The sequence below is a fragment of the Dermochelys coriacea genome, chromosome 27 (assembly GCF_009764565.3).
Source record: "Dermochelys coriacea isolate rDerCor1 chromosome 27, rDerCor1.pri.v4, whole genome shotgun sequence".
Lineage (NCBI taxonomy): Eukaryota > Metazoa > Chordata > Testudines > Dermochelyidae > Dermochelys > Dermochelys coriacea.
The window spans coordinates 6,954,121-6,974,048 of NC_050094.1; the positions used below are offsets into that span (position 1 = coordinate 6,954,121).

General features: G+C 41.6%; 1 protein-coding gene across 8 annotated transcripts in view; it reads left to right on the forward strand.

Moving 5' to 3' along the window:
- The window catches only part of TANC2 (tetratricopeptide repeat, ankyrin repeat and coiled-coil containing 2), a 702,178-nt gene that overhangs the window by 479,265 nt on the left and 202,985 nt on the right, over positions 1–19,928 (forward strand). For all 8 annotated transcript variants that reach the window (XM_043503351.1, XM_043503352.1, XM_038385380.2 and 5 more), the window contains one exon: positions 5,132–5,318. In XM_043503351.1, the coding sequence (XP_043359286.1) occupies positions 5,132–5,318 (187 nt within the window). The remainder of the gene's footprint in view (positions 1–5,131; positions 5,319–19,928) is intronic.

A 19,928-nucleotide genomic window follows, 5' to 3' on the forward strand; every position in this document is an offset into this window, starting at 1 on the left:
TTCGCTAGCCTCAGAGGCTCACTGTGACCCTCCCGTAACCCTTCTGTCTCTAGAGACAAGGGTCACAGTCTACTGAGCCATTTTCATCATAAGCCAGCAAGGGAGGTGAGCAGAAGCTATCCTCCCTTGCACAGTCTCTGTTGTCTCCCAGTCTCAGTGATTAATCGTGGGGGCGGGGCAAAGAGGGGAGCCCAAGCCCACCCTGTACTCCGGGCTCCAGTCCAGGGACCCTAATAGTATCAGCTATGGTAGCTGACCTTTTAGAAACATGACGCATACAATTCCCTGGGCTACTTCCCCACAGCAGGCCCCCACTTCCTCAAGCTCCACTTCACCCTTACCTCAGGGCCTCCTTCCTTGTGCCTGATGTGGTGTGTACTGCTCAGTCTCTCCAACAGCACAACTTCCTCCCACAGCTCCTTACATCCACCCCCACCTCACTAACTGGGAGGCTTTTAACTAGTTTCAGCCAGCCCCTGATTGGCTTCAGCTGTCCCAATCAACCTAGCCTTCTCCCTGCATTCTGGAAAGTTCTTAATTGTCCCCAGGTGTCTTAATTGACCTGGAGCAGCTGCCATTTCACTTATCCTGGTACCAGGGATTTGTTTAGCCTGGAGCTAATATATCTATCTCCCGCTACTTTTCTATAGCCATCTGGCCTTGCCCTGTCACACACTTTACATTTGTATATCTCCTTTCTAGAGATGACATAAAATGTATGGATGACACAGTATTATTTAGGCTAGTTAGGGATAGAGAAAACCATTTGGAACTCTGAAAGGCCCTAACAGAACTGTGCACTTGAGAAACATGGTGTCAAATTCAATTCATGTACTGTAGGTAAGTGCAAGGTATTGCACGTTGGAAGGAACCATTTATATTGCTCGTATCTATTGATAGATTCTAAGTAATTATAGCAACTCAGGAAAAAGACCTTTGGCATCCAGGACAGCTCAAAGAAAATATCTGTATGATATGCAACAGGGATCCAAAAAGTGAGCCAGATGTTAGGTTGCCCTAGGAAAGGAATAGAAATGTTATAGTGTTACTATATAAAATCATGGTATACCCTGACCTTGAATATTGGCATATAGGTACTGTGTTGCTAGGGGCAATAGAAGTATCTAAGTAAATTAAATTATTTAGTTCTGTTCATTCAGCTCAAAAAGGATTTAACAGAAACAAACAAGATCCTGAGAAGAGCATTGAAAATATTTTGAGGCCGGGAAATATTTCCTTTTGGGAAAAGGTTAAAAAGATAGCAATGAAAAATTCAGAGCGGAGACAAATCAGAGGTGAGAAACCGTACCTCACCTAGTGCTCTAAATGCCCTAATAACAATTATGTGGGTGAAACCAAAAAATCACTATGCTCTTGAATGAACTCATACAGGAAAATGATAAAAGACAAAAACACTGTATCACCTGTTGGTGAACACCTTTCACAAAGTGATCACTCTACGTCTGACCTATCAGTCCTCATGCTCAAAGGAAACGTATAGAGCGCTTTCAAAAGATGAACCTGGGAGCTTAAATTCATAACTTTCCTAGACACTAATAATCATGGACTGAATAGAGACACTGGATTTATGGTTTATTACAGCAATCTATAACCCAATAATACACCCTCCCAGCTCCCTTCCCCTCCCTTTCTGTCCCCCTAAGACTGGAGGGGTATTAACCAGCCACTTTGCGTTGAATGGTCCCTTGAAATATGTGTTAACTACTTATGCTAAACAATCTGTTCCACCTTATATTTAGCTGTGACATTGAATATGTTTTCCAGACCAGAAGAAGAGCTCTGTGTAAGCTTGAAAGCTTGTTTTTTCAACAACAGAAGTTGGTCCAATAAAAGATATTACAAGAAAATATGTTTCTTCACAATGTATAATTTCACATGTAGCACTCATTGTCACAAGATATTATTAAGGCAAAGAAATCCATAGATCTCAAAGAAGAGTTAACATTTATATGAATAATAAGAATATATATATTAAACTTACTAGGATTTTTAAAAAAGGAATAAAAGTCTTTGTGCTCAGCCACTAGCTGTATCGGTTAGAAAAAAAATTTCTCTTTGTGAGCATGTTCTTACATAATTGTCCATTAAGGTGATTTTACACCTTCCTTAGAAGCATCTTTTATTGATCACTGTCAGAGATTCGCTGTTAGTTTAAATGGACTACTGACAATGCCTGTCTTCTTATATCCACATAAAATAAATAACTTAATTTTTTAAAATGTAATCCAGAAGGAACCAAAACAGGAAACTGTGGTATGAAGTGTATGTGCTTATTAAGAGCTAGGTCAACCTTGCTGAGATTTAAATCTGTAGTTTCTAGGAGACTAAATATTTCAAGACCAGTACTCCTAGACGTAGGGAAAATTGACACATTAGTCAAGTACTGTTATTTCTAGAGTGTTAAGTATTTAGTTTGCAACATTTATAGTGTAACATTCATCCATTGCTCGTATTGCTGTGTGTTCCTTTTGCAGGGAGAGTAGGGGAATCATGTTGGTTTGTTCCTAATGCTTCAAAACATGATCCGATGGCAGCCACCTAAAAAGATAAAGGAATAAAGAGAATGCAAAAATTTAGCAAATGTTCATACATGACAACTATTTTTATAAGGAATCAGATCATAAGGGGAAGTATAAATAGAGCTGTATGGGAGACGGCTTTCCCATTCTGCAAAACTTTTCAAGATTTCAAAAATGTTCCGGTTTCAAATTGGGATAAAACCAAGCCCTTTTGAAGTTTTTCATGAAAATCTAGCAAGAAAGACACCAGAATATTCAATAGCCTGGTGGTTGGGGAAGTCACCTGTGATGTGTGGGGATCCAAGTTCATATCTGTGCTCTGCCAGGCTCCCATCTCCCAGATGAGTGTCATCCTGGCCAGGCTATTGGCTTTTCTAGGGTTGGGGTCTCTGTGGTTTTGATCAGAAATTCCATTCTGGACCTGATAAACTTTTTCTGATGAAAGTTTCATCAAAACTGGTATGTTCCCACAAAAAGTTTCTGTTTTGATGAAAGAACATTTTCTAACAAAAAGCCTCCCCATCAGCTCTAAATATAAGCTGGTTGGAAATGCCTGGATAGACCTCCTTTCCACAATCTCTAGGAATTATTATAAAAGCATGTTCATGGTGGTCTGTCTGGGTGAACACCATATACCTGATTCACCACTGTGTTACTCCAATTCTATGATGGTATATGGTTATGATTAAATCAGTGGAGTTACACTAGCATAGAATTCGAGTAATACAGTGGTGAATCAGTCCTCATGTTTTTTAGAGTTATGCAATCCTACCTATTGTGCACGATGCTCCATTTTCCCTCAAATGTCTGGTGATTGCCATCTGAGTAAGCGAACATTTTCACAAGCCACAGTGGGATTTCTGTGACAAATTGGATAGCTCCCCCTCTAGCTACACATGGGATCTGCCTTCTAATTTAGAAGACAATGAATCTTTCACATGTCCTACTTATAAAAGTCAGTCTCAATCATTTTTCAAGCATCAAGTATATAATGCTTGAAAAGAAAAAGTTAGACTTCAAAGGCCTTCTGTAGTTTGCAAGGATTGTGCTTCAGTGTTTAGTTTTTCCCAGTGATTCCAGGATCAAATGATATTTTTAAAAAGCTAGGTACAGTTTTCTATAACTATTATAAAAGTATTCCTTGTAAAATAAGCACGTGTTCATTTAAGTTAATTCCTATTGAGATTTCCTGCACACTAATAGCATTTTACTAAAAGCAAGACATTACTGTACAAGGGGGCTAAATGTTTCAATCGGAAAGCGGGGACAATTGCAAAGAGAACTAACCATTTACTGCAGTGCTTAGTAAGCTGTTAGGAAATGAAGTCACTTTCCCTTATTGTAATGACATGGTTTGAGAGAATCAGTCTGTTCAGAGGCTATCAATGGTGCTGAACTACTGAGTGCAACTGGAATATTCTGAGCTGGAACTAAATGTTCTTTTGTGTCTAAAAGCTAATCGAGAGCTCAGGGACTTAGTGGATAAAATACAGGAACTTTACCTTGAGTACTGTGATTGAAGGCTAATCTACAACCCAAATGACAGGGGTTTGCTGCTGTCATCCCCGGTGACCAACAAATTTGAACAGGCAAGTTTTATAGAGACAGTAAATAGAAATTTATGGGTGAAAATCTACCCATTGGTACAAACACGATTCACAGCAAGGTTGATGGGAGATTTGCATGTGATTCTGAGGGCAGAATAAGGTCCTTTTACAGAAATTCTAGCCTCCCCATAACTACTGCAATGCCCATGAGCACCACTAGCACTTGAAATATGAAGCCTTCCTTTAGTGATACTAAGTATATCAAGTTTGTTTCTGGTGGGATTCATTTGCACAATTTCTTATAGATTCTTTCAGAAATAACTTTTAAATTGCAGTCTTTTTCATGCTGCCACATTTTTGCCTTGTTTTGCCTTGCAAAGTCGATATTTCACTACTGTAAATTCTGAAAAGTCTGCCTCTGGTGTGGAAAGCATTTCTTCTGGGGAAAGAACTTCTTTCATTTAGATGTGGGACTTGGCACTTCCTCTTTCAGTGTAAAAGCATTGTTATTTTCTTGAATGGAAGAAACATTCACAAAACAAAACTTGCAAGCCAACTGAGATTTCTGACCAGATGGAAATGGCATAGATTTCCTGTTTGTGTTATTTCTTGCCATAAGCATTAAGTAAAGGTCAGATCATGCAGTATAATTGTCACCAGGAGTTTTCTTTGCTTATATGGAACGCAAAAGTTTTACCTCATCATTCCTGCCAGGTAATATTATTTTGTTTTGTTTTTATCACAGCTTAATACTAACAGGGAACAAAATGCTAAAATTTCCTGACAGACTTTGACATAACTTCACCAGGTTTCCTGTTGAATTCAGAACTGAGGATCTTTCATTTTTACAGGCCGTAAAAGAAATTTAAACCAAATTGTCAATATTTTTACATTTTTCACAGAGGCTGAGCATTGTGGTATTTTCATTTGTAGCAGTAAAACATACGTTGTTCTTTATTGTACATGGTAAATTCTCTAGTGTGAACTATAGGTACTTTTTTCACAGTAATTGATTGTGATGTGTTCCTGGTTTCAATTTTTCAGACCTCAGCAGTAACACAGCGGATAAGTCCCTGCTCCACGCTGACCAGCAGCACTGCCTCACCACCAGCCAGCAGTCCCTTCTCCACCCTCCCTCCAGTCAGTACAAATGTTACAGCCAAGGATTGCAACTATGGGGCTGTTACCAGCCCTACATCCACTCTGGAAAGCAGAGATAGTGGTATCATAGGTGAGTAGTGTTCTCTCTCTCTATGCCCCCACCCACCCCCAAATGCTAATCTAGGCAATGATTCTGTTTATTTGTTTAGCAGGTGCTGCTTGAGAGTAAGTTTTTGGGTCTGTCTTTATGCTATGAAACAGGACATATTAGCATTATTCAGATTTATGCCATTTAAGTGGGTGGGAAGGATTGTTTCTTTTTCGAGTGCTGGTTCCTCTTTGTATTCCACATGTAGCTATGCATGCACCTAAGAATGGAAAATCTTGCAAGTAGTGTCCATTGTTCTATGCCTGTGCCCTGGATAGAATCATAGAATATCAGAGTTAGAAGGGACCTCAGGAGGTCATCTTATCCAACCCCCTGCTCAAAGCAGGACCAATCCCCAATTTTTTTGCCCCAGATCCCTAACTGGCCCCCTCAAGGATTGAGCTCACAACCTTGGGTTTAGCAGGCCAGTGCTCAAACCACTGAGCTATCCCTCCTTATGTTCAGCACCACTGGTATTTGGGGACGTGCGGACTGACCAACTCTCCAGTTCCTTCTTACTACTAAATGGCCTGAGTCAGAATTCTCTGAAGCTAGCCCTGCTTGTCTTCATCTCAGTCAGTATAACTGTATATAGCTTATTGGTGTTGTATAGTGTTTTATAATATTTATTCAATTTGTGTAGCTTAGTTTTCCCCACCCTGGGGACCCATCCCCCCCTTTCGGGAATAGGACTGTGTCCAGAATTCCAGGATTTAAAAACTGTATCTGTTATCCTCACTCCTTCTCAATCAGCAACATCACCCGTATCACCTTTACTGCCTTGGCAAGATGCATATCTCCACCAAGTGCTGTATGTGTCACTCTTTCCCATCCTGGACCTGAGAGGGATGAAAGCTCTGACCGAGGAAGCACCTCACAGAGAAAGCCTTAAGACCCCAATCAGATCCAGGCTGCGGAGACACCCTGTGCACTGGTTTCAGTTCTCAAACAGCAAGAGCTGTGGAGCAGAGGCTAGAGCAGATGACTTTAAAAACCCGTTGTTTCAGGCTTCCCGTGAGTGTAAGGGACACTCTCAGAGATCAAGGATCTACAACCTATCCTGAAGGACGACCCATCACTTTCACAGATCTTGGGAGACAGGCCAGTCCTTGCTTACAGACAGCCCCCCAACCTGAAGCAAATACTCACCAGCAACCACACAACAGAACCACTAACCCAGGAACCTATCCTTGCAACAAAGTCGGTTGCCAACTCTGTCCACATATCTATTCAGGGACACCATCATAGGGCCTAATCAAATGAGCCACACTATCAAAGGCTCGTTCACCTCCACATCTACCAATGTGATATATGCTCTCATGTGCCAGCAATGCCCCTCTGCCATGTACATTGGTCAAACTGGACAGTCTCTACATAAAAGAATAAATGGACACAAATCAGACGTCAAGAATTATAACTTTCAAAAACCAGTCAGAGAATACTTTAATCTCTCCGGTCACTCGATTACAGACCTAAGAGTGGCTATTCTTCAGCAAAAAAAACTTCAAAAACAGACTCCAACGAGAGACTGCTGAATTGGAATTAATTTGCAAACTGGATACAATTAACTTAGGCTTGAATAGAGACTGGGAGTGGATGGGTCATTACACAAAGTAAAACTTTCTCCATGTTATTCCCCCACCCCACCCCCCACTGTTCCTCAGACGTTCTTGTCAACTGCTGGAAATGGCCCACCTTAATTATCATCACAAAAGGTTTTCTTCCTCCCCCCGACCCCCCGCTGGTAATAGCTCATCTTAAGTGATCACTCTCCTTACAGTGTGTATAATAAAACCCATTGTTTCATGTTCTCTGTGTGTGTATATAAATCTCCCCACTGTATTTTCCACTGAATGCATCCGATGAAGTGAGCTGTAGCTCACTAAAGCTTATGCTCAAATAAATTTGTTAGTCTCTAAGGTGCCACAAGTACTCCTTTTCTTCTCAGAGATATACAATTGTCTAAGCTTGCTTCCAGGAAAAGGGATCCCTCTCCAATTCCTTCCAAGTCAGGTGAGTCTTCACATGTAGGTCTGAAGGACTTAGGTCTGCCCAAGACTCCCAACCAGCATTGGAAAGAATACAGGAGCAAAGCTCCAACAATACCACTCTGGTACCGACATTGGTGCCAACCGTGGCCTCTAGCAAGGCAAAGGACCAACATCTGCCAATATCAAATGAGCTCTAGATGGGACACTGTCTCTGACGGCACTGGTTTGGCCCCATAAGGATCCACCAACCACTGAGTCTGTTGTGGCACTGGATCCGGTGGAACCAACACCTAGGACCCATCTTCTGCAGAAACAAATGAGGGGCAAAATCCCTTACACTGTGCATAGAGGAAGTTGACTTACAGAACTGATGTGTCAGGAACCACATCACAGTTTCTGAGAAGTACTTTCCAGGGCCTCAGAACTCATTGGCAGACAACCTCAGCAGGCATTTTGCCACTGATCATGAGCAGGAGTTACACAATTCAGTGATGAACATCTTCATGCAATGGGGAATTCATCTTGGGACCTGTTTGCCTCCCAGATGGATAAGGAATTCAAGGTATATTGATTCAAAGCAGCTTAAGGTTTGTACTCCAGGGGAGTTGGTGCAACTGTCCTGGACAGGCAACTTAAGGTATGGGTTCCCTCCCATCCCTCTGCTACCCCAGGTTCTACAGAACAGTTGTCACAACAAAGCGTGAGTCATTCTAATCGCAACCAGTTGGCCCAGAGATTTCTGGTTTCCAGAACACCTATGAATGTCAATCCATCAGCACTCAGTCCTTCCCAGATCTGTTGGCTCACAAGAACTGCAGGATCAGAAAGCCCAACCTGGACTCTCTTCATCTCATGGCTTGGCATTTGGATTGGCATCAGACCTAGAGTGTTCATGTTTGGAGACTTAATAGTTTAAACTATTCATAATCACAGCAGGAAAGATTCTACCAGAAAATGTTTAGAGCCTGGCATGGATACAAAAATGTGGATCCTCATCCGCCAGAATCAACCCATGATCCAACTTGCGATCCGCTAGCCATCTTTTACCTGAGTCTGCAACCACAGCAGCAAGCCGTCTCACAAGGGCTAGCAATGGGGATGGGAGAGAAGGGAGTGAGTGGGGAGGCGAGGTCTTGCAGGGAAGAGGCAGCATGAGGGTAGGGACTGGGGGTAAGGGGCAGTGTGGGCGCGGGTTCTCGAAGTGGTAGGGGGAAGGGGTGTCGCATCGCTTGCTGCTCCTGGAGGCTCACGAGCAGTGGCACACAGCATCAGCAGTGCGTGATGCATCACAGTGGGGCAGAGGGGTGGGGTGCTGGCTCCTTGCCTGCTCCAATCCCCGTGGCCGGGACCTGCTGTCCAGGAGCCGGCAGGCTGGGAGCATGGATGGTGCTGCTGAGCCGAGCCTTCGTGGGAGCGCTGGTGCTGCCTGAGGGGCCCGAGCTGCTGAACAGGGAGCGGCACTGCAAGGGGGTGCTGGACGGTCCTGACCTACCCCCGCCCCCCCCCCCCAGCCACTGGCTGCTGGCCACCAGCCCCGAGCACTTGTGCCCCCTGGGCTGCCTCCACTGGTGAGTAGAGTCCTGTGCGGTTATATCTGCATCCGCTCCACTATCCGCAAACATGGTCTGCGGATATCCGTAGATTTGCAGGGCTCTAAAACCGTTATCTAGCCAAATAGAGGCAGTTCTCTACCTGGGCACAACAGAACCAGTGTCATCAAGAAGGGTGTTGGTAATTGTAGAGAGAGACTCAAAGAGCTCAATCGATTTAATTTAACAAAAAGAAGGATAAGGGATGACTTGATTATAATCTATATCTACATGTGGAACAAATATTTAATAATGTGTTCTTCAGTGTAGCAGAGAAAGATATAACACAATTCAATGGTTGGAAATAGAAGCTAGACAAATTGAGACTGGAAATAAAATGTACATTTTTGACAATGAGGGTAATTAACCATTGGAACACTTTACCAAGGATTGTCGTGGATTCTCTGTCACTGACAATTTTTAAATCAAGATTGAATATTTTGCTAAAAGATCTGTTCTTGGAATTATTTTGAGGAAGTTCTATGGCCTGTTTTATGATCACAATGGTCCATTATGCCTTTGGAATCTATGAATGTAGAAATCAGGGCCAGTAGGTATTTTTGCTGATATGTGCTATGCCTCATTCTCAAGACGTTGGGTCTTTCTCTTAGCTTGCTGTGGGTCTGCCTAGCAGCAATTAGTGCATTCCAGTCTCAATAGATGGCTTTTCTATTTTTTCTTCCCCAGTAACAAATGTTGGCCACCTGCTCGATGTTCCACCTGTCTATGAAAGTGGCCTTCCTGGCTACCATTATGTCAGCCAGGAGTATGGATGATCTTTTTGCCCTCTTGGCTATTCCATCACACACTACATTTCATAAAGAAAAAGTTGCTATAGCAGAGTGAGCAGGGGGACAAGTGACATCTTCTCAGAGACTCTCTAAGTGGATCTCTAGCTGTATCCTCCTTTCCAATCAGTTGGGGAATTTCCCTCCCCCAAATGGGGTGAAGACCTATTCCATTAGAGCACAGGTGAGCTCAGAAGCATCTCTTTGAGTTGTACCTATGCTGGACATTTGTAAGGCAGCAACCTAGAATTCCATCCACACCTTCATGAAGCATTTTGCTTTGGTCCAAGCCTCTTCTGCTGGCACAGCCCTTGGAATTGTAGTATTACAGACATCTATACCATCTGCATCCTCGTACCTCCTTCCGATTTCAGTGCTGCTCGCTTGTCATCCATATGTGTAATACACACAGAGATAAGCCCTTGAAGAAGAAATGGAGATTGCTTACCTGTAACAGGAAGTTCTTTAAGATGTGTGTTCCCTACATTTATTCCACTACTTGCTGTCCTTTCCCTCAGCTTCAGATCAAGACTGGATTCACTGTAGAGAAGCAACTGGAAGACAGTCCAAGACCTCTCTTATACTCTCAGTGCTGAACACAAGATCCAGGGAGCAGGCGTAGATAAGTGAACACTACTTGTAAGATTTTTCCAGTCTCTGGCACACACAGCGCATGTGAGTCATTGTGCTAATTTGGTCACCATAGTAGGTTTGTTGGTCCAATAAGGATGTGAAGAAGGTAAAGATGGTAGGTCTTGGTGCCAGACAGTAGCCTGGTCTGGTCCTCCTAGTTAACATGAGTAAGTTTAGATAAGTGAACAAAAAACAAGTCCTGTTTTTCTGCCCCTTTCTTCTCTCTCTGGCAGTTGATCTATGTCCATCGTTACAAGCGCCCTGTCACTGTCTTAGGACCCCAGGCACATTTTCAAGGTGCAGTTCTTCTATTTGGCATCCCCTCCTCAGAGGTACAGCCACCTGCCCATTCCTTAGAACTAGTGCTGACTCCTCAGACACCCGCCCCCTGTCTGCCCAATAGCTTAAACACACCATCTCCCAGAACTCCAACTTTGTGGTTTGAGCCCACAGTTTGTCTCCTCAAGGGGCACATGAATAGTGTAATACAGATAACACACAGACTTTGCACAGGATTCTAAAACCGCTGCTATTTACTTAGTTGCACAAGAAAGACACAGACCAACAGAAAAATAATAAATCCTACATGCATTTCCTCGCCTCCATTTCCTCATCAATCCAGATCACTCTTTGGGCTGGGGTCAGAGTTATCTGGGACTGTCCTGAGTCCTGCTGTAGCGCATCGCTTATGTTCTGAAACATGGTACCTTCTCCCCCAGCTTGCCTTCTCTGGTTCTGACCTGTCTGCAGTTAAACAGGATACTCACCTCTGTCCCCACTATGAAAGAAAACTATCTGTGAGCCTCTCTAGTTTATATTTCCCACCACCAATACCTTTGTCTCTTTGTCCTACTGGTAACTTTCCACTCTACTTCCCCCTACCTAGAGGAGGAGGAAATATCTTCTCCTAGACAGCAGCCTATCCATTGTCATTCAGGTGTTTCTACCTTAAGAGACAGAGGTTGAGTTCTAACAACCGACCATTGTCCCTGGTACTAAATGCTTAAAGACTTCTCAGCAATAGTGAATACAGAGACAGACATTTGTGATTCAGCAACTGCCATAGTAACAACTGCATAATAACTTCATATTATCAACCAGAATTTATAAGTTGTACAGAGCTTCCTCAAATCATCACAGTTGCATTAACCTTCCTAACCTAGCAGTGTTGTCTCGTATTTTAGAGGAATTATGAGAATTGCCTTGAGGCAGAGGTGTTCTGGTTTCATAAGCCCACCTCTTTTCCTTGCAACAACAGCCTGAGCCTTCCTATGAGACAACTGCTTCTCTCACCTTAAATCCTCTTTCTGTTTTAAAAGGAAATAGTTTATATTCAGTGCGTCCAGCCCCAGTGTTTGGCCACTGCAAGGACAGTATTAGCAAGGGGACAGTACCTTGGACTGCAGAGATTGCATGCCCCGTGGCTGATTCTCTGTAGCCTATACCTCTGACTTTTCTGAACCTTTAGGAGAGCAAGCTTCCAGTTGTGCTTCCAAAAGTCTGTCGAGTTTTTTTTCAGCTCAACCATTGGCAAGACTTGCTTCAGTGAAGAACCAGGATGAATTTAACACAGAATTGCATGGTTGCATCACTTGCATGTATCTGTCTAGCAGATTTTTAGTGACTATTTCATCAGTGCCCTTTACATGTTGCAATACATGTTTAGGTGGGAGAACTTAGAATACAAATGTGTATATTTTATTTCAACTCAACACCTGCAAAGACGCAGTTGGAGGAAAAAGAATTTCTATGTAAAATCAGATGTGATGTTTCTAGCTCAGTAGCTCTTTTGTCAGGTTTCAAATATTGTATATTCTTCCTGCTAAGGGAATTCTTTTCCCCTTCAACCATCTGTGTATTAAAAAACAGGTTCATAATTTAAGAAAGTTAGTTTTCCTAGTCATTGGTGTTTTGCACGACTGGTCAGGAAACCTGAGTTTAATTTCAGCTCTTCCACTTCTCAGAACCGTTGTTTGTATTACTTTTGCTTGCAGATTCTTGTAATGAAAATTTTAAAAGTACTCTGAGTGATATATCACAGTGGGTTATTGAACTCTAGATTTCAGAGTAGCAGCCGTGTTAGTCTGTATCTGCAAAAAGAACAGGAGTACTTGTGGCACCTTAGAGACTAACAGATTTATTAGAGCATAAGCTTTCGTGGGCTATAGCCCACTTCATCGGATGCACAGAATGGAATATATAGTAAGAAGATACACACACATACAGATAAGTTGGAAGTTGCCATACAAACTTTGAGAGGCTAATTAGTTAAGATGAGCTATTATCAGCAGGAGAAAAAACTTTTGTAGTGATAATCAAGATGGCCCATTTAGACAGTTAACAAGAAGGTGTGAGGATACTTAACTTAAGAAAATAGATCAATATGTGTAATGACTCAGCCACTCCCAGTCTCTGTACAAACCCAGGTTAAGGATATCTAGTTTGCATATGAATTCAAGCTCAGCAATTTCTTGCTGCAGTCTGTTTTTGAAGCTATTCTGTTGCAAAATTGCCACTTAAAGTCTTTTACTGAGTGGCTAGAGAGATTGAAGTGTTCTCCTTATGGTTTTTGAATGTTATGATTCCTGATGTCAGATTTGTGTCCATTTATTCTTTTGCATAGAGACTGTCCACTTTTGGCCAATGTACATGGCAGAGGGGCATTGCTGGCACATATCACATTGGTAGATGCGCAGGTGAACGAGCCTCTGATATTGTGGCTGATGTGATTAGACCCTATGATGGTGTCCCCTGAATAGATAAGTGGACAGAGTTGGCAATGGGCTTTGTTGCAAGGATAGGTTCCTGGGTTAGTGTTTTTGGTGTGTGGTTGCTGGAGAGTACTTGCTTCAGATTGGGGGGCTGTCTGTAGGCGAAGACTGGTCTGTCTCCCAAGATCTGTGAGAGTGAGGGATCATTTTTCAGGATAGGTTGTAAATCTTTGATGATGCGCTGGAGAGGTTTTAGTTGGGGGCTGAAGGTGACAGCTAGTGGCATTCTGTTATTTTCTTTGTTGGGCCTGTCCTGTAGTAGGTGACTTCTCGGTACTCTTCTGGCTCTGTCAATCTGTTTTTTCACTTCAGCAGGTGGGTATTGTAGTTTTAAGAATGCTTAATAGAGATCTTGTAGGTGTTTGTCTCTGTCTGAGGGATTGGAGCAAATGCGGTTGTACCTTAAAGCTTGGCTGTGGGGTGTCCTGGATGGAAGCTGGAGGCATATAGCTAGGAATAGCAGTCAGTAGGTTTCTGATGTAGGGTGGTGTTTATGTGACCATCGCTTATTAGCACAGTAGCTTCCAGGAAATGGACCGCTTCTGTGGACTGGTCCAGGCTGAGGTTGATGGTGGGATGGAAATTGTTGAAATCATGGTGGAATTCCTCAAGGGCTTCTTTTCCATGAGTCCAGATGATGAAGATGTCATCAATGTAGCACAAGTAGAGTAGGGCATTAGGGGATGAGAGCTGAAGAAGCGTTGTTCTAAGTCAGCCGTAAAAATGTTGGCATACTGTGGGGCCATGCAGGTACCCATAGCAGTGCCGCTGACTTGAAGGTATATACTGTCCCCAAATGTGAAATATTTATGGGTGAGGACAAAGTCACAAAGGTCAGCCACCAGGTTTGCTGTAACATTATTGGGGATACTGTTCCTGAGATCTTGTAGTCCATCTTTGTGTGTAATGTTGGTGTAGAGGGCTTCTACATCCATAGTGGCCAGGTTGGTGTTTTCTGGAAGATCACCGATGGATTGTAGTTTCCTCAGGAAGTCAGTGGTGTCTCGAAGATAGCTGGGAGTGCTGGTAGCATAGGGCCTGAGGAGACAGTCTACATAGCGAGACACTCCTGCTGTCAGGGTGCCAATGCCTGAGTTGATGGGGCGTCCAGGATTCCCAAGTTTATGGATCTTGGGAAGCAGATAGAATGCCCCAGGTTGGGGTTCTAGGCATGTGTCTGCACAGATCTGTTCCTATGCTTTTTCAGGGAGTTTCTTGAGCAGATGGTGTAGTCTCTTTTGGTAATCCTCATTGGGATCAGAGGATAATGGCCTGTAGAATGTGGAGTTAGAGAGCTGCCTAGCAGCCTCTTGTTCATATTCCAACTTATTCATGATGACGACAGCACCTCCTTTGTCAGTCTTTTTGATTATGATGTCAGAGTTGTTCCTGAGGCTGTTGATGGCGTTGTGTTCAGCATGACTGAGGTTATGGGGCAAGTGATGGTGCTTTTCCACAACTTCAGCCCATGCACGTCACCGGAAGCAATCTATGTAGAAGTCCAGTCTGTTGTTTCGAACTTCAGGAGGAGTCCACCCAAAATCCTTCTTTTTGTAGTGTTGGTAGGAAGGATTCTGTGGGTTAGTATGTTGTTCAGAGGTGTGTTGGAAATATTTTTTGAGTCGGAGATGTTGAAAGTAGGATTCTAGGTCACCACAGAACTGTATCATGTTCGTGGGCGTTGGAGGGACAAAAGGAGAGGCCCTGAGATAGGACAGACTTTTCTGCCGGGCTAAGAGTATTGCTCGAAAGATTAACAATATTGTTGGGTGGGTTAAGGGAGCTACTGTTATGGCTCCGTGTGGCAAGTAGCAATTTAGATAGTTTAGTGTCCTTTTTCCTTTGTAGAGAAGCAAAGTTTGTGTTCTAAATGGCTTGTCTAGTTTTTGTAAAATCTATCCATGAGGAAGTTTGTGTGGAAGGTTGGTGTTTTATGAGAGTATCAGTTTTGAGAGCTCATTCTTAATCTTTCCCTGTTTGCTGTATAGGATGTTGATCAGGTGGTTTCACAGTTTCTTTGAGAGTGTGTGGTGCAGTCTCTCAGCATAGTCTGTAAAAAGAAAAGGAGTACTTGTGGCACCTTAGAGACTAACAAATTTATTAGAGCATAAGCTTTCGTGAGCTACAGCTCACTTCATCGGATGCATTTGGTGGAAAAAAAAAAAAGCACAGTCTGTGTGATATGTACATTGTAATGGATTTTTTATCTTTAGTCCTTTTGGTATCACGTCCATCTGTTTGCATTTGGAAAGGAAGATGATGTCTGTGTGAATCTGTACGAGTTTTTCCATGAAGTTGATGGATTTCCATTCCATATGGTTAAATTCAGTGCCTTGCATAATGACAAGTTTCAGAGTAACAGCTGTGTTAATATGTATCTGCAAAAAGAACAGGAGTACTTGTGGCACCTTAAAAACTAACAAATTTATTTGAGCATAAGCTTTTGTGGGCTACAGCCCACTTCATCGGATGCATAGAATGGAACATATAGTAAGAAAAAATATATATATAGTTCATATATATAAAACTTTAGATGGAGTTAATGCAGCATCACATGTAGTTATCTGTTCCCAATGCTTGATAGTCAGAATCTCAGTCTGTCCAATTGCAACATCTCTGTGAAGTATTGTTGTGCTGGAGGATCACGGAGTGTCCTAGTCCATTATCAGACCTGTCAATTAGGACCAGGATTTGAGCACTCAAGGAATTAGAAGGCAGTGGAGCTTGCAAAGCACCAGTGTGGTGTGGTTTCATCAGTCTTTGTTGCAAACGATGTGTGCTTCTATGTGCTATGTCATTTTCATTCTCTGTAGTGGTTTCATCCATCCCCAGATGAGAGTGAGTTGCAAAATCCAACCTGAAGGTGATGAAATTGCACATTGCCACAGGTAGAGATGTTCATCTCCGAGGAATAGGTGAAGTCTCCTGATCAAGTGAAGGGGTTTCTCACCACTGTGACAATCTGTATGTAGATCAGTAGAGCCGTGTAGAGTAGTGAGATATCTAAAATGATCCTAATATGCCACATCACCTTGATGATCTGTGAGTTGATGCCCTTAGTAATTGATGAAGCTAATACGTTGGAGAGCTGAGCAAAGTTTTTCCATCTTCTACCAACAAGACTTCTGTTTTTCATGAGTTGACTTTATTGAGCTGCAATAATGGGGTTTTTCCCACACACAAAAAAGTTGCAGGAAAAATCCACTTAAGACATTTTTCTGGCAGGAAATTCTAGTTTTCCCATGGAAAATTTTGACAACTGTGTGAAAATGATTTATTCCCCACCCTTTCTTACTATTTCCCAACTTTTTTCAGTTGGGAAACAGAGTATAAGGAAGTGGGGAAAATCCACTTTTTATACTTTGTTACTGCTTCCAAGGTGGCAAAAGTTGGGAAGCAGTAAGAAGGTGGGAGGGGAACACCTTAAAAAGTGAAGGTGTCACTTTCTCTCTTCAAGTAACACTTTCAATCTTTTGGTACTATTTTCCATTGAACAAAATTTGTAAAAAATGTGGGGAAATGGGTTTTTCTCTACTTTTTCATATTTTCCAAATAATAATTATTAAATATTCAGCAGGAAATTTTGAACAAGGTCTAATGTTTCCATACATCTGCTATTTTCTCCCAGGCAAAAGACATTTTGGAAATGGATGTTTTTTCATTAGCATATTGATGAGACCTGAGTCTGTGATGTCTTATAATCACTCTGAGAGGCATAGTCTACATGACTAACAGTACTCTGGAATTATCTTTAGTACAGAATGTAGTGGATAGAATCTTCTGCAGACGGGAAGTAAACTGCTCCTCACCCAGATCAATCTGTTCATTGCTGAAGAGATCCCTGCATGTCAAAAGGTTTTTGATCAAGTGGCTCCACATGCTACTTCAAGAGTGTAAATCTGGAGAGCTAACATATTGAGAGAATTCCTTTTACAAGTTAATCATATTCTTCTTCACCCTTATTCATGACTGGAAAAGACCTACCCATTTCACTAGAGGTCACACATTTCTTGAGTTTTAGTTCCTCCTCTGATTCCTAAATTGATGAATAGATACATTATCTCATCTCTGCCCTGCCTTGGGCTGGTATATTATTTATACAATATTTATGGAAAATCCTAGATTATTTCCCTGTCACCACATTATCATATATGATTCTTGTAAAATCTCTTCATCTCAATGCCTTGATGTGTTGGTGCCAAATGAAACAAAGCAATACAGTCATGAAGACATTTATTGGCATTCCATTACTTCTTAATAATGCCACTAGCCCACGAAAGCTTATGCCCAAATAAATTTGTTAGTCTCTAAGGTGCCACAAGGACTCCTCGTTGTTTAGCATTACCACTGTATCTCATACTTACACAAAATTCACCGGTTTCCAAATGATGTTCCAGAGAGCTGGCTGGTCACATGTTACTTGCTAATCTTCCTTGTTTCCAGTTGCTAAATCACATTAAAGACATCTAACCATAGAATCAATACTTGCCTAATGTTACTTTTTCACAAAAACAGATGATGTGGATGCCTTCGGACGGTTCTCTTTGTGATCACAAATTGGGGGATGAGCAATTGACAGGATAATGTGTATCTCTATTCAGATGTGGTCCACACTATGTCAAAGGTCATTACTGAGGGTCTGGCTTAAGCCAACAAAGCTCAAGAAATACATAATCAAGGCTGCAACTTTTTGATGTGCTTAGCTATTATTATATGGTGGAAGGAATTCTATACGTTCCCATACTTTTCTCTCACCTCAAAATGTCTAGGCGGCTCTTAAAAGGCATGTTATCCATGTGCTTTGATGGTCTTTGTGGCCCCAGTTGTCAAACTTAAAGCGATGCACTTTCATTTTATGCACCTAAATATCTGTTTTCAGGCATCTGTGTAAGGAGCCTAAGTAGGAACTGAGGTGCCTAAATCAGCACTTCCGTGCATAAACTTAGGCATCTAAGTAGGGATGTAAATGCCTAGTTTTAAGTACTTATATTTATAAATTGGGCCACATGTAACTATTTGTTCCACCTGTGCTCTTTAAGTACAGTCCTGTCTGCTTTCCTTGGTTATAGTTATTTCCACATTTTTTAGATTGTGCTCTTCAGGTTTTACATGTCTAATCGGTGTGAATAAATGACCATCTCATGCTTACTGAGCCCCTGAATAAATTGTATTGTTTGCATTAGAGTAGGTTACTTTGAAGTCTTATGTTCTCCAGCGAATACAAGGTTCAGTCTGTTTAGCTTTTCAGTATAATGAATGTTCTTTAAACTCAGGATCCTCCCAGTTCCAGCCCTCTGCACCTTTTTCAGGACATATCTGTCCATCTGTTCCTCTAAATATCTGTTTCGAAAATGGAAATCCCTAATCTTTTCATGTCGATGAGTATTGGTGACGAGCCTTGTATGGTAATAATATCACACTTACTGGGAAAGGGTCCAGTCCCGCACTTCATATGAAGGGAAACAGCCTATTGATTTTCAACCTACTTCCTCCCATTCATTGGCAGTTTATCTAAGTAAGAGATGTAGGTTCACACAGTAGAACCTCAGAGTTATGAACACCTCGGGAATGGAGGTTGTTCATAACTCTGAAATGTTCGTAACTCCGAACAAAATGTTACGGTTCTTTCAAAAATTTACAACTGAACATTGACTTGATACACCTTTGAAACTTTACTGTGCAGAAGAAAAATGCTGATTTTAACTATCTTAATTTAAATAAAACAAGCACATAAACAGTTTCCTTACCTTTCCAAATCTTTTTTTGTAACTTTCCCTTCATTTTTTTAGTAGTTTACATTTAACACAGTACTGTATTTGTGTGGGTTTTCTTTTTGTTTTTGGTCTCTGTTGCTGCCTGATTTAGTATTTCCAGTTCCAAAGGAGGTGTGTGGTTGAGTAGTCAGTTCATAACTCTGGTTTTCGTAACTCTGAGGTTCTACTGTACCTCAAAATTGTATTATGTCCTTTATTGCTATATCCCAGCTTAGATTTTTACTACAACTCTTAATTAGGATGATGACATAAACAACTTTTAACTAGCTAAGATATTGAGCGTATCTGGGTATGGACAAAATTTCAATTTTAATTTTGAATTTTCCTGGCCTTTGTCAGTTTAAATTAGCTCATTAATGTTTGTACATAGTTATTTTCCAGAGCTGTTTTCTCTTTCTTTCAGAGTTGTTATAGTTTCTTATATGAATGGACGTTGCGAGTCTCTTAAAAAACCCCAACAGATTTAGATGCTGATAGACCATAACAATTATGCATCGGTCTTTCATAGCTGCTAAGCCCGTGTACTAAACTTTCTCATCCTTTTATTACAGAAGTACAACCTATGATGTAACCATTTTTCTAAATAGCAACTTGATTCTTTTCTTCTAAAAGCCTCAGTGTCACTGGTCTATATTGTATGTTAATGACTTTCAGAATTTTTATTTAAAAAATACCTTGAGTGTGTTCTATAATGGACAGTTAAGTACAGCAGTGTTGTTGTAGTTGTGCTGGTCCCAAGATATTAGAGAGATGAAGTGGGTAAGGTGATGTGTTATTGGACCAACTTCTGTTGGTGATCGAGCACAAAAAAGCTTGTCTCTTTCAGCATCATGAAGTGCAGTCACAATTGAGAGAAAGAATTGCGTCCTGCAGTTGTAGGAAAAATGCCAGAGAAAGATTTATTTTTTCTGCTATCGTAGGATGCCCAGTTTTATTTCAATTGTTTTTCTTATAGTAGCACCAAAACCCCAATAAACACAAAAATGAAGTTGTAAAGGAAAGGGGGGATTGGGGCAGGAGGGAGAGAGGGGATGCCAAAACAAGAG